Source organism: Abrus precatorius, unplaced genomic scaffold (genome assembly GCF_003935025.1).
Source record: "Abrus precatorius isolate BTA unplaced genomic scaffold, Abrus_2018 Scaffold7, whole genome shotgun sequence".
Lineage (NCBI taxonomy): Eukaryota > Viridiplantae > Streptophyta > Magnoliopsida > Fabales > Fabaceae > Abrus > Abrus precatorius.
The window spans coordinates 32,804,271-32,828,166 of NW_020874417.1; the positions used below are offsets into that span (position 1 = coordinate 32,804,271).

At 31.7% G+C, this 23,896-nt stretch overlaps 2 protein-coding genes and 1 pseudogene across 6 annotated transcripts; 1 reads left to right on the forward strand and 2 right to left on the reverse strand.

Moving 5' to 3' along the window:
• Nucleotides 1-4,338: 4,338 nt before the first annotated feature.
• LOC113871822 lies at nt 4,339-10,014 on the reverse strand (annotated as a pseudogene).
• A 3,259-nt stretch (nt 10,015-13,273) lies between these two features.
• On the forward strand, nt 13,274-14,677 carry LOC113872706 (dehydration-responsive element-binding protein 1A-like). The gene has a single exon (XM_027510464.1). It carries the CDS (start codon nt 13,492-13,494, stop codon nt 14,140-14,142), a length of 651 nt encoding a protein of 216 aa, XP_027366265.1. The 5' UTR covers nt 13,274-13,491; the 3' UTR covers nt 14,143-14,677.
• Nucleotides 14,678-15,386: 709 nt separating this feature from the next.
• LOC113873589 (valine--tRNA ligase, mitochondrial 1) lies at nt 15,387-23,758 on the reverse strand. Of its 5 annotated transcripts, none has more exons than XM_027511777.1 (21): nt 23,716-23,757; nt 23,421-23,559; nt 23,087-23,143; nt 22,762-22,937; nt 22,610-22,682; nt 22,071-22,136; nt 21,909-21,992; nt 21,308-21,385; nt 21,130-21,213; nt 20,849-20,928; nt 20,469-20,526; nt 20,097-20,399; nt 19,829-19,999; nt 19,298-19,497; nt 18,114-18,516; nt 17,504-17,755; nt 16,911-17,411; nt 16,558-16,649; nt 16,251-16,350; nt 15,961-16,103; nt 15,387-15,756 (listed from the first exon to the last, which is right to left on the reverse strand). In XM_027511777.1, exons 2-21 carry the CDS (start codon nt 23,499-23,501, stop codon nt 15,612-15,614), a joined length of 3,147 nt encoding a protein of 1,048 aa, XP_027367578.1. In that variant the 5' UTR covers nt 23,502-23,559; nt 23,716-23,757; the 3' UTR covers nt 15,387-15,611. The 5 variants fall into 5 exon arrangements, with proteins under 5 accessions (XP_027367578.1, XP_027367575.1, XP_027367579.1 ...); XM_027511774.1 differs by having other exon boundaries at nt 15,432-15,756; nt 23,708-23,758; XM_027511776.1 differs by having other exon boundaries at nt 15,436-15,756; nt 23,648-23,755.
• Nucleotides 23,759-23,896: the final 138 nt, after the last annotated feature.

Genomic DNA, 23,896 nt, shown 5'->3' on the forward strand with positions numbered 1-23,896 from the left:
TTATACTTTATTGTACAAATAATTTAGGAAATTTACATAGAAGCAAAGTGAGGCAACTACAGGGTTCAAATATTTTTTATAGCTGCAAGTTCAGAAAATCCAGGTCAATGGGGATGGTATACTATTTTAAAGGGTACAGTAAAAGATCGACAGAGCAAAAAATTTGCAAGATGTAAATAAGAGAGCGTTTGACTAAAAAAAAGTGAAATTCTATTTGCATATACTAAAATATCCGTAGTCCTCACATACGGTAATAATTTATTGTCCAATTATCTTATGCAAGAAAAATGTAAAATTTCTACTATTTGTATGAGTAATTATATTTTCAGATCCATTTTTTCTTAAATTTATTTCTTTTTTTTCTTTATTTTAATCAATCTTATTTTGGGAGTGTGAACAAATATTTTTCTTACGTGTATATATATATATTTATATATAAATTTTGTGCAAAGAAAGCGAGAGAAGGAAGGAAGCAAAGATGGTTCATGAACCTCAACACTTGGCAGTGTCAACTGCATAGAACAAAACATCACACACTAGTTATGATACCCACTCCTTTTTCGACAGGTTGAAGAACCAAGAAAGTAGTAAAACAACGTATTTAACTTTTGAGTCTTGCAAAGTCAGTTTGTCCGTATGTGTTATACAGCCTTTATGATCAAGAGATTCGTTTTTCATTTTTCAAGTAAAATTTAATTCTTCTATATAATTAAACATTAAAACTATATGCGTTATTAATGATTGAAAAAACATATCGTAAATATTTATAAACCTTTAACAAAATGAAATGCTTTGAAAACAGTGATTGACCAGAGTGGCTTGAAGATTAAGAATGACGAAGAATTATTCGGACTTGATTTGATGTTTGGCCGACCAGTCTCACACATAATTGAAGAAAAGAAAAGATGTAGATAAGTACTGCGCTGCTCATATCACGGCTATGTATAGATTTGGTTCATTGCACCCAGAGAGTACCAGAAGCTACCTACTACCTAACAGAAGGACCAATATTCATAAACTGTTCTTAACGCGGCTACGCGTAAATTCATTTTTCTTTTTCATTTTTTAACGATATTAAAATATATATTTAATTTTCATAATCAATACTTACACAAATATTTTATTATGTTTTTAATTTGTACATTTATAACATGGTTTGTAAAATTGTTATTGTATACAAATATATTAATAATAACGGACTACCCGATTAAATTCAGTTCTGTTTGAAATTTACATTTAATCATATTAAATGAAAGGTCTATATTTTATTTAAATTGTCAGATAAAAAATTAGGTATGATTTATATTTGGGCAATTCAAATTTAATGAAAAACTTAAAACTATTTAAAAATCAATATTTTAATGAATCTATTTTCCTAATTCTAGATAGTAAGAAGAAGTTGTAATTTTTGTACGTAGTGTGTCGTCTTTTACTTTTTATTATTATTAATTTTCCCGTGAGAGAGGGTTTGGCCTTAATAATTCGTACACTAGAAAAATCTTTTTAGACTATTTAACGGTCAATCTTGTGTCAATGCGTCCTTCTTTCTTTGAAGGGACGTATGACGCGGGTCCAAATTCAATAAAAAAAATTAATTATCCTCAAATAGAATACAATTCTCGTTTTTTCAGGTTAATATATATTTTCAATAATAAAATCAACAAACAAGCACTTAATCAGTGAGCAAATTGTATTAATCATAGCATTTTTTACACCCAGTAGTTAATATTTTTAAAGACAAAGTTGAATGTAACTGATTTTAAATTATCGAATGAAATTAAAATAAATTAATTTGAAAGATACAATTTTTATTAGAACGTAGCGTAACTTTTTTTTAACTGAAAGAATATAGAAAACTAAAAGCCGCAATATCAACAGGTGAGAAATAAAATACAACAGAATAAGTAGGAATAATAAAGAACTGATCGAGTCTAGATTGGTAATTATTAGGATTAAACTTTCATTTTAATATTTGAAAAAGTATAGATTCAATTTTTTAATCTTTAAAATATTTAAAATATTATGTTAGTCTGTAATTTATTTTTTTGTTATGCATTTTAGTCCTTGACGTTAGACTCCTTTACAAAAAGTTAAACTGTCACGTTAAGTGTTACGTTAGAATCTCACTAGCAGCAATGACGTCGTTTTTAGAAGCTGACGTGAAATAAATAATTGCAAAATAGTGTCATTATTGAAATTTCTTTAGCCCAAATTTAATCAAATATGTCAACATATATGTTGTGCCTATGGTCTTCTTCCACCATTAGGGTTAAGATTCATGGTTGCAATAGGGTTAACTAAATCCTTTCGATTTTGAATTTTCAAAAAGATTATTAATCTTTAACTTTTCGAGGAATCCTTCATCAGTGGTTGTAAATGATCGATTTTTTTTAATCTTTATTACTTGTTCCTACGGAATTGGGGTAAAAAAGATTAAAAAATAGAACCATATGATTTGATTCGTTCTCAATAGTCATGAAATGATCATCTTAGGATGATCCTTTTGTCGACAAATTTAAGGCTTCAGTTCTTCTATTATTGGGATATTTTGCTTCTATTATTAGGTTCCTTCCTTTCTTGCACGATTTGGGTTTCCAACACCTTATATGGCTAGTAATAGCAATAGAAGCCATCTGATGAATTCTGCTTCAAGGTCATCATCAAAACAAAATAAGAGACGAAATGACAAGATTTGTCATTGTGGGTTGAAAGCAGCCGTTAAAATTTTACAAATAGAAGCTAATCCTGGAAGATTGTTCTTTGGATGTCCCAAATATATGTTAAACAAAGTTAATTTAGTGTTGTGTTCAATTGCCATTTCTGATAAATTAAATTACTTCTTACACATGGTATAGGTTGGTGAACATTACAATTATTTTGCATAGGCCGCTAACAAAAATAGCATGGAGGATAGTTGTAATGCTGCTAATTATCCAATCTCTAAAGTACGTTTCCTCTTACAAGTGCAGCAACTGTGAATAAAGAATAAATGAAGAATTTGGCTGCCAAAATAACATATTTAGAGGCTGAAATTAAGAAATTAAAGTTATTTGTATAGATTATTTGTATTTTGATGTATATTCTCATGTACTTTGTTGTAAGATAATGATAAAATTTTGTTTTAGTATTAATAAAAAATACTTTGGTAATCATTGTTGACCCTCATTTCGTTTTTATTTTAGTAAAAAAATTGATGAAAATAAGAATGAAACAAAGCAATTTTCTGGCATGTTCTGTCATGTACTGATAAGTGATAACTCTGTACATAGCAAATAATAAATATGTCATCTCAGGATGTGTGATAGCAATAGTTTATGTTTGCTGAAAAATAATTATTTGCAATTGGACAAGTAGCAGTAACTTGAAGGCTATATAAATTTATAATTTAGAATGCATTACAAGTGGATCAAATATGTGTGATTTGAAAGGAAAGAGGAGAGCAGTGAAAAAAAAATTATTTTTTCCATTGAACTCTTTTATCATTTGATAGATGGCATATTGACACAAATGAATTTTTAAAGTCATTCTAAGTCATAACAGTTCAGTGGAAATAAATCATTGAAAAGTTCTCGCCAAAGAAAAAGGAAACATAGAACTAGAGATTGACCAACCAGTTTTTGGCCATAAACAGAATTTGGGATGGGCTTTGTAAAAGAAATTCCAAGCTAAACCCAGCCAAAATGAATCTACAAAATATGTACTGATTTTGAATTTATTATTAATATGAAATAATGAATTGTACTTTTCAATATAAAAACTCCTCATCTCTCATAATTTTAACATGTGTTCTTTCTAAACTTTGATTTTATCTTTATACTTTATTTGAAAATACTTAGTACCCAATTTTGACTTAAAAATTATAAAAATACTAAATAATAACTAACAACATAAAAAACCAAATGAAAATAAAACTATTTAATGCCTTAAATTGGTGGAACCTAAAACATGACAACTTGTCTAATCAAAACAACTATTCCAAATAAAACATGTCCAAATGACATAAGTCTTACAAAATACAAAATTGTTACATAAAAAATAATGAAAACAAGTAACATAATCACAACAACTCATTTTACTGTCCTAATTCCAAGTATTGTCATGAATTGTGCATCTTTTGTAGAGTCATCTCCCTTTTCCTTTGGTGAAGATGGTGGTGGACTTTATTGAGGTGATGTGAAAACATTTGCAGCAGATGACCTTGTTGGTACTAACATGCATTGTCTTTATTATATACATGTTTGCATTGAATTGTGAGATGTTAGTTGATCTTGCACATTCTCATACAAGGTGCTTCAAGACTTTATCCTTCCATTGCTTACAAAAATTTTGCCATAGATGTCACACACAAAACCTATGGTGTGCACCTGACATCACTTCTTGCAAAGCTGGAATCAAACCCTGCAGTAAAATACGAAGTTCATTTTAGTCCTTAATAGAATAAAAATCATGCAATTTAGTTCCTTACTGATTTATTATTCATACAATTAAGTCCCTACCAATTCTCAGTAATGAGTAACTTCATAGTACGTAAATGTTTGCCCTCCTAGAAAGAACCTCTAGTGCTATATAAGTTGGAGCTCGAACAGTTAATTTGGGTTGTGAATGAAGCAAAGATGACTAAACCACAAATAACAAACATTCAGAAATATAAAAGCTAAAGAACATTATTAGAACATAGAAACTAGATGTTATTCAATTCAATACCTTAGAATAGCCAAAGTCACAAATTTTCAAGCGGGGTGCAGGGCTTCAATCTAATAGGGTATTTTCTAGCTTCAAAACTCTGTGGCATATTTGCTGCAAAAGAAGAGTAAAAGCATAGGTTCTCACTTCGTATAGTTCTTACTACAGGAAGTCCAATAATTTTTTAAGAACTTGAGCATGATTATACCATGGCATGACAGTAATGGACACCAGAAATCAGCTACTGAAAGAAATATCTAGCCTGAACAATTAAAGGGGAAAATAAGTGAGATATGGCTACAATATTAATGGCATTTAAACTGAAAGAGTGAGATAAACCAAAAAATTCAAAGATCAACCTCATCTTCACTGAACCTTCCAGCATTGCATATCCTCTTAAATAGCTCTTCTCCAGTTGCATACTCTATTACTATTGCTAAATGAGTGGGGATCAAAACTACTTGCAAAATTAAAGCCCCATTGAAATGAGTTCAAATAATTAGTTATATAAAATATTCAATACAAAGTAATTCAACAGGTAAACAAATAAAGTCCTTGCCTCCTTGAAATAAATTATATTGGGGTGACGAAGAGACTTGTGGTTGATAATCTCGCGAGCCACATTCTCATCAATTTAAAAATGGAAGACACAGAAAAAGCTTAAAATCAAATGTAAAACTTAATTGTTTGCATTTACAGAGAAACAATTATAAAAAAATTCAGCAATATTTTGCAGTTTTAAACTAATTTACTGAATAAACAATGAAAGTCATGCACGCACATGGAAATATGGGTTAAACCATGCAGAAAGGGACCATTTTCATTAATATTATCTTCTTTAATTTTAAAAATCAAAAAGTGGTAAGAAATATAAGGGGACCACTGCCTACTAAGGATCACTTCCTACCACCCCTTGTCATTTTCTCAATAACAAACAAAAAATATTTTTTAATAACGACATTCACACTGATTAAGGAGAAAGAAAACAGCTTAGGTTCGTCATCCCCAAAATATTGAATACTTAGGGTTTGTTGTCCCAAAAACATTGAATAGTTAGGGTTCTTCGTCCCCAAACCAAAAAAATTATTAAATGAATTAATAATTTTTTTTTACCGAATTCTCCATCTGTTGGCCATTTTTTCACTACAACAAACTTTAATCTTTAAATATTTTACCCCAAACACAACTATATTTTGCGTGGACTTATGGTAGGGTTTTTCGACAACAATGAGAAAATATGTGATTCAATTTGGATAAAAGGGGTTTCAATGACAACGACACCATTTTATAATTATTTGTGCCTCGACAGCTTCCAAAAATGACGTCATTGCTGTCAAGGGAGATTCTGACGTAGCACTTAACGTGAAAACTCAGCTTTCTATGACGATTTCTTAACGAAGTCTGATGTCAGGAACTAAAATGCATGACGGAGAAGGAAGTTGAGGACTAACTTGATATTTTAAATGTCGCTGAAACTAAAATGCTAGACTCAAACTCTCTCAGAGACTAAAGTGAGGGTTTAGTCATTTATTCTCTGTGTAAAAAGTTTTTTTTTTAATTTAAAGTTCATACATAATCATGGTAGAGTTTATTTTTTTAGTTTGTTAGTTAAATGAAATATATTTTTCTAACATGACTTCTTAACTATAAATTTCAATAATGTTTTGTTATCGCTTTTAAAATAAAATATTCTTTATAAGAATTTAGTTAAGATTAATTTATTATTTGTAAAAAATAATGAATATTTATTACATTAGAGTTATAAAATCATAATAACTATTTTAAATACATCATCATTAACTTAAATTTAGTTTTAAAAAATGAGATTAGTATTTCTTTTTTACTTATAATTACAATACAGTACTTCAAAATATCGATTCAATTAAGAGTATTTATATCTTTTAACTCATTTTTTACATTCATTTTTTATCTGTCTCTTTTTTTTTCATCTATCTTCTTTTCTATCACAATATTATTCATTATATATATATATATATATATATATATATATATATATATATATATTAAAACTAAATCACACACATAATAATCACTTGGACTAGGAATAGACTTAGGGTTGTTAGCCACATATGTTCAAGTTGTGTTCTTAATGCAAGGTATTACTCTTAAAACATAGAGAAATTATGTTGTAAGATTAATTATCTTAGGACTTAATTTTGAGAGATCTTGTTAAGTTATGTAATGAACGTAGAAGTAATAGAATTGAAATCATATTTATTCAATGAAGATAAAAGAGTTAGAAAGTATATTTGAATCTGATCTCTTCTCGCATAAGATTTTCTACTAAATTTTAATTTGTTACTTTTATATATTTTAGAACAAATCAATATTTCATTACATTCTTTATATTTTTATATACAACAAGAAAGAAAATTACTATTATCAACAAATCCCTGAGGACGATATCAAATTACTACATCGAAGTTTGGTTCACTTGCCAAATGTTACCAAAAAGGCCACCATTCGCACATCTCTTTAACTTATTCTAATCTCTCGAACAAACATACTATCAATCCCAAACCAAAACCTTAACATCAATTTCTAACCCAACAAACTAAACCCCCAAAAAGGCAAATGTCATTCCGAGCTAGGTTGTGCCTAAGTAAGGGTACTAGACCAATGAGATGGTTTTAGAAGCGTCAAGGGATTTCATAGGCAAGGTAATATGTTGAAAGATGGACGATTGGAGAAGATGAGGAAGAGTTGTATTATCTTGCTAAAGCAATTTAGGAAAAATTTTATGATTGTTATAGATACTCTAAAGGTCTCACCCTTGGGGCTATAAAAGTTTCATTTTTAAAAAATATTGCATACTTTTAGCTATTTTAAAGAGATTTATTAAAGAATAAGCTATTATTTTTTGTTCTCGTGTGCATCCTATTTTGAATTCGCAGCTACTTTTTGAAAGAGTGCAACTATGATTGCATAAACTTGAATTGTTAAAATGGGTGACCAAGCAAGTTTCAATCTAAAGCATGCACTTCTTGAAATATTAAGAAAGAGGGAATAGAAAAAAGAAGATTTAGAGTTTTAAAAATTAAAATATTCCACATTTATTATTTGACAGACCAAAATAAAAATTTAATTTAATTATATTTGTACTATTTGTAAGCGGTTGAATCACCTCCTTATTATACGGACTATAATATGTTAGATTAAGATAATTATATATAAAGAAAAGACAAAAAATATTAGTAATTTTTAGTTAACTAGGTAAAAATTTATTGTATCACTGTCTAATCAACGAAACTGTAGAGTAAGTTAAGTCTATAATTTTAGATGATCAAGATTTTAAAATTGTAATTAGTTATTTGATTAATAAATTTATTAATTTTTTTACATTTTTTTAATTAATTATCTTACGTGGTCACTGAGAGTAGTGATATAAAAAACTTTTCATGTTATAAATTTCAATTCAATTAAAAATTTTGATGGATCGGAAATAAAAAGTTTGATAGACCTAATACTTGTAAAAATAAATTTTATGAAACAATATTAAAAATTTAAAAACTTTTCTTTATTACTCTTGACAAGTATGTTTATTTAAAGGTAAACTTTCACAAAAAAAAAATATTTTGTTAATATTAAAGGACTTAATTATCCCTTTTTCTAATTGATTGTTCCTTTTCACTTTCTCAGATGCATATATTTACACTGACGATTACCAAACCAAAATTAGTTAGCTTTCAAAAGTGGACGTTAATATTAAGAACATAAAGTACATCTTCAAATAAAATCTAGTATTGTTAAAAATATTTATTTCGAGCTCAAAATATTCTACAAATATTCACTATTTTCCCTGCCTGCTGGTTAAATATATCTTATGATTCAACCGAAAAATAAACGTTGTGTTGACTGTGCATAAACTGAAATATAATTTTATTCTTACAAGAAGCACAGTCTAAATTTATCTTATTTTGATCAATAAATTAAAAAATATCTGTCTCAATTTTATAAAATTTAAAATAGTTTTAAATTTTGTTATCATGTCAACTGATAACATGATATGCAAATAATGTCATGTTATAATAACAGTGCCACTGTATATAAGAATTAAAAACATATTTTATTTTTAAACAAAATCAATTGTATCTTTATGTAATTCATTTGGAATCTAGTTTACACATGCAGTAGAACTTCCAACGATGTTGCTTACCTCGAGAATTATCATGACACGACTTCAACAAATTATATTGGACGAGCAGAAAGCGTCTTACAAAATCAAGTAGGCACTGCCAATTTATGTGTGTTTGACCATAGATCTGCAGTCGCATATCAATATTGTCAACTATCAAGTAGAGTTCCCACTCTAGATAGAAAGATGTATACAATGACACTTCTACATTATCTTCTTTCATTTTAGAAACGTCTTGAACGTGTGAATATAAGTCAATTTCGCATTACATCGTGTCATCTTTAAAATTAACCGCGTTCAATATAAAATCTAAATGTATATATTGCTTTCTCTGAACATTCTTTGATTATCAGTTTGTTTATCAGATAAAGGATTGCTTGTATTCTAGATATTTTGTCTTCCGGCCGACCCTGGCTTCTCTGCATTAACACTATGGAGTAATTAATATAATAAAATATCTGATTATTCACGTGTGCAAATAATTATATGTTTTATCACATCAAGTATTGCGTAAACTTATCAAAGAAACCAAATCTTTAAATTAGCCTTGTAAGAATATATAAATTAAATGTGTTAATCTTTAAAATTTTAAAAAATATTTGTTAGTATTTTACTTTTTAAAAAATAAAGAGAATGAGAGAATTATTACATAAAATTGATTGATTAATGTTCATAAGACATTGTTAATATTTTTCAATCTTGAAAAAGAATAAAAATTGATTCCAGATTCCATGCATCGATGGACATGTTAAAAAGGGGGAGAAAAAGATGGGAAAAGAAGAGAGCGTGGGAACATGTATAATTGATAGTCATAGTTTGATGGTTTGTGTGACAAGTCAGTGTCAAGTGACAAGAGAAAGGAAGAATAGATTAATAGGAGAAGGAGGGTAGGGTTTCCTGAAAATTACTGGTGATAGTCAAAAAAGGCCCACTGACACACTTGCTTTCTTTCCTTCTTAGCCATGGTCTTGGTTTCGGGTTACGTGAAGAAATGGGATAATTAGGACCCATTCTCCATTTCTCCTTAGAGAAATAAAGCCGCAATTAAATGGTCTACCCCTCCTCGGGGCCCTATTCACCTTTCTGTATTCTGCATTCTCCTTCACCCTGTCACTGTCACTCTCTCTTCTTTGTGTTTCTTTACCCACATAATCCGCTTCAATCTCCATCACCATATCTAACTCAACAATCACTTTTTTTAATTTCCTTAGTTAGGAGATTAAATATTTTATGTTAATTAATCTATACACTCAACCTATTAGATACAAATTATTATAATTTTAAAATGAAAGAGCTTACTGTAAATCAAAACTGTGTATCAAATATAATTTAATAACAGTGTATTTGCTTTACTCCAAATTTACAATTGCAAATATCTCAAACCAGATAGCAAGATTCTGGTTCCAGAACAAAGTTGGAGGAAGATCTTTTTCCCCCTTCCCTAAAACACCGGCTTGTGTTGGCCAGTAGTTAAAACACACATGCAGTAAATTGTTAAAAAAAACATTCCCTCTACTTTTCTTTCTCTGTCTACTTTATATAGATTGATTCGAATTTAAAACAATAATTATTATTTTACTTAAATAAAGAAAATTAATTGATATCGTAAAAATACTAATTAAAAATAAAAGAATAAAAACATTGTTGTCAAAAAACATAAAAACACACTTATTTCAATATTTTAAATTCATTTTAACGTGATCTCTAATAAAATTTACCATTTATGTTCTAACAAAACGGATTAACAGATTTTTATTTATATGAATTTTTTATTAATATTTTAATGCAACTTTCATTGTTATCTCTGTTATTTATTTAATGACTATATATAGATTGTTTAAAAATTAAATAAAAGAATTAATATAATCTTAAAATATTAATTTAATAAAAAACAAATTTCTTTTAAAAAATGAACAAGAGAAGCAGAAGGAATAAAGTTTATTTAGTTATATAGATTATTATTGACTTTATAAACGAATATAAATCTGCTTTAATGATTTAAAAACCCTGGCTTTTGAAAAAACAGTGATGTATTATTATTAAAAAAAAAAGGGAAGAATCGTAAATAAACAAGGAAACATCATCTGGTACTTTGAAGGTCAAATTGTTATCTGGCATTAATGGAATTGAAGAGACACAACTACAAATTGGATGGACCCAAATACATAAAATAACTTTAAAAAAAAAGGAATTGTTTAGAGGTGGGCCCACTAAGGAAATACCATGAGATGTTGAATCTTTTGGGAGCCCATTGCGATAGGTTTGCTTTCATATTGGGAAAGGAAAGATAAATCCAAATCCACGTAATCTACGCGTTTCCGTGGAAATGAATGCCACCGCTCCTGTCTATTTCTATAGAATATCCACTTCCACTTGTTACACTATTTCTTCATCTCTATTACAATGATTTTATAATTTTTCTTTTAGATTTTACTTTTAATTACAACTAATTTTCATAAATTTGAAACCTTAATTACAAATAACATGCAGTTGATGAATATTTAACAGTTCACTTTTTTCCAGGTTATTTCAGTTATTGCAACACATCAATCATTATTTGATTGGTTGAATTTAATAGATCAGATTTTTAAAATACTTATCCATAGGGATTTATTCAAATAGAATAAAAAATATTACTATTATTAAAAAATAAAATAAAATGAAAGGACCGTTATTAACTGTCAACCGTGTTTAGGAAGTGTGGGATGTCACCCCAAAAAGAAGCACAAGTCAAACAAACTCAGCTAATTTTTCTTTGTTTTGTCAGTCTCCACCGCCATCACCCTGTTTCCTTTTATTTGCACCCTAATCACTTTCGATTTTAAGGACACATGCTAAAAAAATAAAAAACAAATAAATTATTAAAAAAATTATATTTTATTACTTTTAATAAATTTAGTATGCATAATTTTTTTAGCATGTAATTAGACACACGGTAGTTTTTTGAGCTTGCCTCGTTCTAATTAACTGACCTTCCATTTTCCCACTCTTTGGGCTTGAGTTTTGGGCCATTCTTAGAAAATCAACCCAAGTTTAAACCTAAAATTTAAATGAAATTAAATTTTGTAAATATTAGTAGCATTTAAAAATAGCAAGAACTTATTTAAAAAATATCATACAAAAAATATATTTAAAAAAAAATTATTATTTTTAGTTGCTTAAAACCAACACTAAGAATTAATGTTTACATTTTCCTTGAAAATATAATGTTCCTTATCATTGTGAAATAAGGTTCTTTGAACTTCAAAAATAAAATGAGAAAAAAAGTGTCATTAAATATTAATTGAGTTTGTTAGTCAGTTAAAATAAAACAACATATATTTTTTCTTATCTTATCTTATCTTTTTATAATATATATATATATATATATATATATATATATTATTTTATTTTATTTTCACTGAGGCTAATCACTTATGGCAAGATCAGCGGCCATAGCTGAACACATTCTTAACGGTGTTCTTTATTTATGCACGTAGACTTCGAAATCGAATGTTGACCCAAAAAAAAAAAAGGACTTCGAAATCGAACGTAGAATGTTTTTTTCTTCTCTAATCAACTCGCTTTGTTTATTATATAATGTGTTTTCGTAAAATAGATGTAAAATGATAGCATGAATAATTTTAGTCAAACACAAAAATATTAATAAAAAAAATCAAATACACATCCTATTTCTTTATTTTTTTTTTATTTTTAAACAATTGTAACATTTAAATTTATACTCTTTCAGTGGAAAGTTGGAAGAAATATTTATAAAAAAAAAGAACTAGTAACCACAAAGATCAATAAAAAAAGAATGAAAAGGCCACTTGGCAAGGTATATGCATGCAGTACTCGAAATACCAATAAAGAAATTAGAACTTAATTCATTTTTTGAACACGTGCTTGTGAAGTTTGAGCAGCAAGCATTAGCTGTCCATGGATCTGAAAATCATCATCTCCCTACGCAAATCCAGCTCGTGAAAACAATCTAATGCAATAAAATACTGTAATGTGTAATATTTTCAATGAAATTATGTGAGTTGTATCTTACTACACAATACTCTCCTTCTTTACGTCACAGTTGAACAAAAAAGGCCCAAAACAAAACCTCTAGAATCCAAAGAATCTAAGCCCAACCCTTTGACTATGACAAACACAGATTCACTTCTCACTCTGTCCTCCACACACCACACTCCTTCCCTTCACCTTCCCCTTTCCCTTTCAGTCAAACCTCCCTTATCCATTTTCAAAATCTAGAAAGAGCCATATTAAGAAACAAAAATACACGTGTCAGAAACGCAGTTCCCGACAATTTCAACTTGCTAGGCTAGCCCCAACCCATGCCCCACCTATTCCTTAACCATAGTCCATTCCGTGGGAAGAAACTACCACGTCCTCGAATGCAAATGGCTAAGGATATAACAAAAACTTAGCTGTACACTCAGTGTTGACACTTTCCTTGAAACACAACCTCACTCCCCACCCCTCAAACTATATATACCCATCGTTCAATTCTCACTTTCCCTCCCTACAACACAAGGCACAAACACAAAATAAAACAACAGGAAGAAGAACAACGTTAGTTACTAGTAACTACAAAGTACTAACTAACCCTTTTGCACATACTGTCCCATTTACACAAACAAAAACGAAACTTTCCACCCAATAACATGTTTTCCATCAATCGTTTTTCCGATCCCCATCCGACGTCGCCGGTGTCGGTAGTTTCTCGGCCGGCGATGGCGGCGCTGTCGGACGAGGAGGTGTTTCTGGCGGCGAGTCACCCCAAGAAACGCGCGGGGAGGAAGAAGTTCAGGGAGACGCGTCACCCGGTGTACCGTGGGGTGAGAAAAAGGGACTCCGGCAAGTGGGTGTGCGAGGTGCGTGAACCCAATAAGAAGACGAGGATTTGGCTCGGGACCTTTCCCACTGCGGAGATGGCGGCGCGTGCGCACGACGTGGCGGCTATAGCGCTTAGGGGAAGGTCCGCTTGCCTCAACTTCGAGGACTCCCCGTGGCGGTTGCCGGTACCGGCGACGGCGGATGCCAGGGACATACAGAAGGCAGCGGCAGAAGCGGCGGAGGCGTTCCGGCCTGGGATGGAATCGGAGACCGATGAGGGGAGGAAAGATAGTGAGTCGCCTGCGACGGTAGCGGCGGATGCGGCGGCGACGGAGCATGAAGAAGAAGAAGGGGCGGTGCCAGAGTTTCTGAGAAACATGGTGCTCATGTCCCCAATGCATTGCTTAGGAAGTGAGTATGGGTGTGATGACGTGGAATTTGGCGATGCTGAAGTTTCGTTGTGGAGTTATTCAATTTAATTTAACTCAATTATTGTTTTTTCTTTCACTACTATTTTGAGGGATGAAGAGGTTGTTCCTCATAGAGTAGTGTCCGTACTTATAATTTTTTTTACTAGTACGGATGGTCGTAATAGGTGTAATAAAAATTAGATTTATTAGAAACAACCAAAAAGATTAGATACCAAAGATGATAAAAGACCTTTTTTTTTGTTTTTCATTATTTTATTTATTTTAATATGAAAAATTGTAATTAATATTACTGTTTACATTTTGAATGTAAATGTATGTTTAATGTATAAGATAAAATGTCATAAAGTATAAAAAAAAGATGTATGATATATTTTGTTAAATAATTTAATCATGACAATATTAATTTCGCAATTTGTTAAGGAACGAAACTAGATGCCTATACAAACTTTTTTTTTAATTTATTAAAAAGAACGAATTAGATGCGTATCTATGAAAAGGTCATTCATTTTTTATTTTTCACGTGGAGAATTGATGTGCGGAGAATATAAAATTACTTTTTATTTCGTAAAAAAAGAAAATATATTTATTTAATGAAAAAATAATTACTAAATTCATTATATTAGATAAAAAAAATTATCTCTTAAGTATTAAAAGATTGAATAATTTAACACAAACTGTTCTTATTAAAATTTAATACAAATATTTTCATCAATTTGTCATGTACAAATTTAATCAATGATATTATAATTGATATTAATATTAATAAAATAACACATTCACCATGCGGGTAACAAGAATTTGATTTATGAAGTTTTTTAATACAAAAACTATCAATCTTTTTCGGTTGAATATTTATCTTGAGCGTTGAAGAGGAAGAAAATAGGGTATATACTAGGCATATTCCATTTCTTTGATCTCATTAAAAGTTTTCAATAAAGATATCATTCTTATCCCAAATTTACAATCGCACCGCAAGTTTACAAAATCATTTAAAACAAGCTAAGCAAAGTTGCATTAAAATTATTAATATTCTGCCCAAGGATAATTTTATTAATCATTTTATGCTTTTAATAAGATGCGAATTAAGCATGCGTGAAGATTAGTTAAATAAACATCGATTCACAAGGTAACTGAAAATTTGTGAGAGTGGGAGGGGGTTCGTTCTGACAGCAACTTGTCAATGTTATCTAGTGATGGTTCTGTTTGAATAAAACCAATTTCAAAGTTTCTATGGAAATGATAAGGTTCCTAACCGACAAATACGATGGCATGCATTGTCAACCTCAAACAAAGGAAAAAAAGTCTCGTCTTAATCAGGTGAACAAACAATCCCCCAAATCCCGAGCCAAAAGATTACCAAAACTTGCATTGATTTAGCAAAATGAATATATAGCGTATAGTTACTAGTTAGGCCACAAAAATCCAACTGTAAGTGAAAGATTAGTACTACACATGACCTTTCTTCTTGCTTCATTCATGTAAGGAAAAAAATGATCAATCAAATTCATACTTTGAAACTAAAGACTCAGACCAGCCGCTTCCTCAAGCAATAAACGCTCCTTTAGGGAATCTAGCTTCTCCTGGTTCTTAGCTCGAATATTCTGTGAAACCTTCTCTTCATAACCTGGAGCATTTATGATCTTCTCTAATCTTTCTATTTGCCTGTATAACAGAAAGAAACTCCACTCTTTAAGTTGTTCAAGTTGTGTTTGAATGCCAATCAGGAAAAGGGTTAAGTGCTAATAAGACTATAAAGTTTTTAATAAAATAAAATCGCCTGTATTCAAATATTTTGCAATCAAATGACATGCATTACAACTTGCCATGTTCAAAATGTACTTTTCATAAGAATGAGATAAAACATACTTCTTCAGCTCATCTATCTTCTTGACCTTCCCTAGCTCTGCTTCTGCCGAATTAGTTCCTTGAAGCTCTAAATAAACAGATAAGCTTTCATTTACGACAGTATCAGCGTATCCAGATGGAACCGCGTCATTTTCAGTGAGTACCTGTGAATCACATAATCTTATCATTAGAAGTTAAAAATATGGCAGGCAATTAAGAAGAGTAAAATGATCAATACAAAGTAGCCAAACGAAATACAAGGAATGCATGAGAATTGAGAGAGAACACAATAAAGCAATGGTGCAACTTACTGTCAAAGAGGATAGATTCGCTAGTGTTACAATCTCCAGTTGGTGGCTGCTAATAATCTCTGTAACCACCTGAGTTCGGCAGAGAACAAAAGCCGGTCGCCTAGCAACATAAACATTATTTTTTGAAACCATGTTAAATTGAATTGAATAGTGATGTAATTAGTTGACAGGTTAAAATTTAAATGAAACTGAAAAATAAAGTACTATGCAGAGGTCGTAGTATCCCTATGCAGAGGTTTCAGATATATTACACAAATAGAGCAGAAAACCATAGACCAGTACACTAGAAAATGTTGTTTCCACATACCTGTCACGTCTCTCTTTTGCCAGTGACCTGAGAGATTTAACAGTTGACTCAATAAGGTCCATCTCATTCTCCACCTTTTCATTGTTCCAGCTCTGAGATTTTAAAAAATTAAAAATACAAACAAATAAAATTCTATTATTTAATAGCCAAAGCATAAGTTTAAACACATCACGGAAACATATATCATTAGCTAAGTCATGGCTGACACCTTCAGCAGACTAAAGTAAGGGAGCAAAACCGGTGCAAATCTATTATTACATCCATAGTCCAGAAGAATAACATGCAGAGAAATTAAAGCGAATGAACCCACAAGAGATGATCTGAAAACAAAAAATCTGAAGAGCAAAACTAACCTCTATAGGCGATGGATAATCACATATCATGATAGATTCAGCTCTCTTACATTCCTTGGGTGAAGGAAGGCGCTGCCACAATTCTTCCGTGACAAAAGGCATAAAGGGATGAAGCAATCGCAGGCCATTGTCCAGACAAAACCACAAAGTATCTTGTGCAAAGCATTTCTCGGAAGAAAACTTGGAATCATTACCACTAAAGTAAGGTTTAATCACTTCAATAAATACATCACATAATTGATACTGCCACCAAGAATACACAGCAGTGGTTGCCTGTGAAAATTCATATGATTCTAGAGACTTCACTGTTTTGGATATGGTTTTGTTTAGCGCACAGATTATCCATTGGCAGCTAAATGGGAGAACATCTGGAATCAAATTTGCAGGAGGAATATAATCATCCCCAATCTTGCTCATAGCAAATCTTACTGCATTCCACAACTTATTACACCATTGACGATACCCAACCACCCTTTGAATATCTAGGTTAATTTTGTCAGACTGAAATGAACGAAAACAGCACAATTAAATCACAGAAGTTGACTAAATAGGTGTGGAAAATTGGCCATATAAACCTTGGTAAGAGATTGCACCTGAGCTGTGTATGAGACCAGTGCAAAACGGAGAGCATCAGCACCACATTCATCAATACCATTTGGAAAATCCTTCTTCTGACCCTCTCTGGCAGTGGCTAGTTCTTTGGGGTCCAGGTTACCAGCCTCTAACCTCTTGTGCAGATCTTCCAGTGATATCCCATTTATCACTTCAATGGGATCAATAACATTCCCTAAGGACTTGGACATCTTGCGCCCACGTGCATCACGAATCATGGGATGCAAATAGATCTGCATAGGATTGTAAATACATCCATGAGAAGATCATTGATCAAAATTTCTAAGGCACACACAAGGGCTTGTTTATCTGATTCTTCATTGATGTTTTCATTGTTTTTCTCTCTTTTTTTATTTTTTTATTTTCCAGAGCATCTGTCGTCCTCTTATCTCTTTGTAATCTTCCTGCCTCACTGAAATTTCTTTTTATCAAAAATCAAGAAAAAGAAAAATCTTAATTCGTATGGGATGCATGACCAACTTTCTCAGTTCCTATGTGACAAAAAGCACTGACTAGCACATGCATAATTCATTATGCAGATTACAAGGATAAAGCTTAACCAAAATGATCAACTTGAGATAGTAACCTCACCTTTCTGAAAGGCACGTCACCACCCAACTTTAATCCTAACATCACCATACGCGCAACCCAGAAGAAGATGATATCATGGCCAGTTTCCAGAACAGAAGTTGGATAAAATGTTTTCAGGTCTTCTGTGTCATCAGGCCATCCCAGCACAGATAATGGGAACAGACCAGAAGAAAACCATGTATCAAGAACATCAGGATCCCGGCTTAAATGAAACTTCTTTCCATTATACCTCTGACTAGCCTCATTTTGGGCCTCATCTTCATTTCTTGCCACTACCCAATGATCACTGTAAGCACCGAATTCCTGTAACAGGTCATCCTCTAAAGTGACATACCATGCAGGTATCTGGTGACCCCACCATAGCTGCCGTGAAATGCACCAATCACGTATGTTTTCTAGCCATCTGTAATAATTTACACCTTGAGTAAGACAAGGTTAAATTATACAATGATAAGAGCAACAAAGGAAAATGACGAGATAATTGAATAGAGAGCAGTCAGCCTGTCACATTGTGCCATAAATATGATTTAATGTAAAATTAATTTCATATTGAATCCATTTACAATAAAAACATCCGTCAATGTTTGGTGGAGTATAAAAATTGGAAGGTGTTGAAATTATAAGATTCAGATAGAGAATTAGGAAAAGATGGAAAACAACTCCAAATAATGAAAAATAATATTGATTTTTGATGTGTTACAAAATGCTTTTCACTAACTACTCTTTTTACTAATACTAGACCCTTAAAGCCTTATTAAATAAGAAAACAAATCACAAAATATGGAAATCACTCTTAAGAGATTATCTAAGACACACTAAATTATTCTTAGATATAATAATGATTTTCTGCTATATTTTCTAGATATTCTAACAGAAGGAAGCAGTGACAATGAATTAATTGATTATATTTATCGATACTTCATCTACCTCATATTCAGTCTTAACTCTTGAGCTGTGTCGAGCATAGCCAAACTTACATTTCCCGCTAATCATTTCAAAGAAAGTGACACCATTATTCTAAAAAATTTAGAGAAGCTAAGATATCTCCAGAAGGGGGGGGGGACCGCATTTGCATTGTAGTTTAAGTCCTATATCACATTTCTCAGAGGCACATTCTGCAGGATGAGTTTTGAAATTGCACATTGCAGGAATTTACAGAAAGAAAACACAGACAATATAAGCACCTTTTCCAATCAGCCAAATATTGTTTCGGAATAATCTCCAGCCTTTTGTTTTCTTCATTCATGGCAGCATGAAGAGCCTGATTTGCCAAATCATTGCAATTGACATACCACTGGGGCTTTATCATGGGCTCCACAACATCATTGCTTCTTGAACAAAAACCAAGGCGCATCTCATTGGGTTCAAATCCTCTATAAAGGCCCTATATGAAAGAAGAAAGCAAATGAAATAAAAAATTCCCAAAATTGTGTTTTGGCACAAACACAAATGCTAAGATTGAGATACATAATATCATGGGAACTACCTCTTGCAGGATTTTATACGATACTTATTGATATATAAATGGGGTGCCAAAAGAATACAGTATCCAATATGTTAAATAATATAATAAAATAAATTAAAATCCTCCCCCCCCCCCCACCAAAGAAAGAAATCAATTGTCAGATTCCACAAAAATATATGTACTTTCCAACAAAAGTATTGTCAACAAACATTTGTTATTTCACATGAAACAAATAATTATGTAACAATACCTTTTTCTTTAATGCTTCTTTTACAGCTTCTCGAGCTTTAAACCGTGGCATGCCCAAAAATTCAGAGCCACCATTGGAATTTATTTTCCCATCATCAGTGAAAACATTAATGAATTCAAGGTTGTGGCGTTTTCCCACCTCAAAATCATTAGGATCATGGGCAGGTGTAATCTGCAAGGAAGAAAGAAAGTGCCATAATATTTATAACATAATTTGAAAGAAAAAATCAACAGAACTTTTACTCTTTAGTCATAGATATAGAGAATACCTTAACAGCACCAGTCCCAAACTTTGGATCAACAAGAATAGAATCACAAATTATAGGAAGTTTTCTGCCATTAAATGGATGAATAGCATATTTTCCATGAAAATGGCTATATCTATCATCATTTGGATGTACAGCAATGGCAGTGTCCCCAAGCATAGTTTCTATTCTAGTTGTGGCAACGACAATTTCACCTAGGTTCCCTTCCAAAAGGTATGCAAATTTTGTTAAAACTCCAAATTCCACTGGTTTGTCATATCCTGGAACCGATAGTTCCTTCCTTTCTTTTACATCAACATAATCTACCTGCATGCAGCAAGCAATTTCATACATGCACTACATCAGATGCAACAGCCAAGAACAAGCATTGCATACCTCAATATCAGATATAGCAGTTCGTAACACGCAATCCCAATTCACTAAACGAAGGTCCCTGCAACAGTGAAAAGTAAATAAAATCCCAGTTTGTGTGTGATTGTGGAACTTCAAAGTAACTAGATCTAAGACAAGTCTAAGAACTAAAATTTCCATGTGTAGATATTATTGCCTACAGTTAATACTTATCAGGCATACTATATCATTTCCAACTCTAATAACACATTAAGCTTATCCTGATATAATCAAGGATCTCTATCAATTCATATTTGAGAACAAATTTACAAATTGAACTCTGCATCAATGAAAAACCTACCTTTAAGTAGTTATGAATAAAAGCATTACATAAAGACAAAACATATAGCTAATGTCCAACCCACCTGTAGATAAGGCCTTGCTTGTAAAGCCTCACAAAAGCTTCAGTCACAGCCATAGATCTTCTGTCATCCATTGTGAAGCACTGGAAACAGAAAGTGACATAAATATGAAGGCCATGATAGGAATTGGCATGAAAAATATCTATCTGACTTGGACAGACTTTGTTGTGGGATTCTGCCAATGGTTTTGATAAGGGTGTTCCTAGGTTTTGCTTGAGACATTGGTTCTTCTGAACTCACTTTTACCAAACAATGGACTAAAGATAAACAAGTTAAGTATTTACCTCATGAGACCAATCCAAAGAGGCTCCTAATCGGCGTAATTGGTGTAATATTGTGCCCCCATACTTGTTTTTCCATTCCCAAACCTATTTTGCCAACATCCACCAAAGTAGGTCACCAGAGTCAAAATATCAAGTTATCAAGAACCTGGAGACTTCAAAGATTGTTCTACAGACATACCTCAGAAATAAATTTCTCACGGCCCAAATCATGCCTGGTAAGTTGTCTTTCACGCATTATCTTTTTCTCCACAACTACCTGTGGCATTAATAATCATAATTAACAAATTATCAGCTCACGTGAAAGATATGCTGAAAATGGAAAATTCAGATACATATCATTAAAGTAACAAATAGTACATGATAAATTAAGATATAACTATCCAGTTTGTTTCTAGCCACAAATTTGGGAAAGAAAGATTTATTGCAAAGTGGAAAGTTTAAAAATGTCATTTGTGAGTCAGAAGCCAGAGTTTTACAAGAAATCTCACCACACAGTGAGTAAAAATACTTAAATTACAGAACGGAATCAAATGTACATAGGCAACTGAATAAATGGTTCTAGTATAAATACTTTTATTTCTTAAACATTAAATCTAAATGAAAAAAAAAAACAATTTTCTTAAAAAATTCTTGCACCATAAGTTTATCTAAATGAGCTCATATTTAAGCCTCAGCCAAATATGTAGCCTTTCCTCGACCACCCAACCACATCTACAACAATGATGTATTATAAGATAGCTAAAAACTACATGAAATTTCCTTAAATTTAGGGATATAACCTGTGTGGCGATCCCAGCATGATCCATTCCAGGCACCCACAAAGTATTGTATCCAGACATTCTTCGCCAACGGATCATTGTATCCTGCAAGCAATTGATCACATAGAGGTTAGCCATTCTGAACAGCTAAACTGAATAGTGAAAATGAGCTATCTAAGATACCTCTATTGCAGCTGTTAGAGCATGACCTATGTGGAGTGCACCAGTCACATTTGGAGGAGGCAAAACCTAAAATACAGCATGATAAGATTATTGATAGATGTAAAAAGGAAGCAAAAAAAAAAGCAACTTTACTATCATTTGAATTTGTGGTTTGTGCAGCCACTTTACACGCACATCAAGCAGTATAACCAGTGTGTGAGTATCTTAAATATTTTCAAGATTAAAGCAAGATGAAGACACTATATTTCATTTCAGATCCAAAAAGGACAAACATTGATTAACAACACAAAATTGAATCTATTTCTGGAACTTCATCTAATACAATCAAACAGCCAAAGTAAATAATATTGAATTTTGAGAACCTTCTAAGACCGATAGATTCTCATTTATCGTTAGAAGGATATCAGAAATTGAGAAGGATCACTTCTACAAAATAGTATATAATGAATATACAAAATTGTTTAATTCTCAGGTAGAAACTGAAGCAAAACATCTTCACATGGCATCAGAAACCAGCATAAGATTAACAAGATACTCACAATAACAAAAGGAGGTTTGGAGCTTTTAGCATCTGCCACAAAATATCTTGATTTCTCCCACCACTGATACCACCTAAATTATTGCAAACACAAAAGATAAGCATTTCATATAATTGAAGTGTACTGAGCATAAGGACGGAATTAACACCCACGATTTCTCCACCGCAGATGGACTATACTGTTTCGCCATTTGACGAGACATTCGCTTCTTTTCACCCAATGGGGTCTCAGGATCAGTATAATCTTCAGGATTCTCATCCTCTGCACCACGCTTCACAACTTTCTTTTCACTCTTTATAGAAGCATTGGATGATTGTTGTGCTTGTTGCTGTTAGCACCAAAATAAAGAAAACAAAAAGTGGAGATTCTGAACATCATTTACGAGATCAAACTTACAAACAACACACAAGAAAACTAAAAACATATCAAAATCAAATGTTGCAATTGCAAAGAAGGGAAATCAAGAACTCTAGTCACCTGACGCTCAGCTTGCTTCAAAAGAAACTTCTCTTTCTTCAATTGCTTCTCTCTTGCCTGAGACAAATCCATAAAATTCCCACACGAGAAAATAAAAATTACCAAACATTGCATTGTATTATCTTATATCACTCAAAATGGTTTCAAATGAAAAAAAATTAAAACCTTGGCATCAGCCATTCCATACGACTAAAAAAAATCCTTCCATTACCAATGAGAAATGAAACCATGAAAAGGGTATTTAAAAATATAAAATTTTCTTAAACCCCATTAGTGCAAATCCCGATTAGCAAAACAATCAGGACAAGAAGAACAAGAAGAAGATGGAAAGGACCTTTTCTTCCTTTTTCTTTTTCTTCTCGGGGTCTTCGGGTGTAGGGGGCACTTGTTCTTTGTTGTTGTCAGAGGACTCCATGGAATAACAGTGAAGATTCTTCTGCGAATGAAGTCTGCGTAGGTAAAACCAATAACGGCTGTTGCAGAGTAGAGAATAAGCAAAGTTAGAACCCACAAAACAAACCTAGTTGTGGAATTGGAACAGTAATTGAGGTTAATTTTTACTTGTATTTTGTTTCTTGTTTACGTAGGATTGCAACATGCGGCAGTGGAGAGTTACCTTACCTCCTTACCTGTGTCAAACCCTCAAAAAACGGGCCGGGTATCTTCATCACATTTCTCTCTGCATACTTCTTCCATTTATTTATTTAATATAAATTAATAACTAAAACAATAATGTTAATCATACATTTTATTTTATTTTATTTTTAGTGTAAAAAATGAAAATAAAATCAAGATAAGAAGAAAAACGAA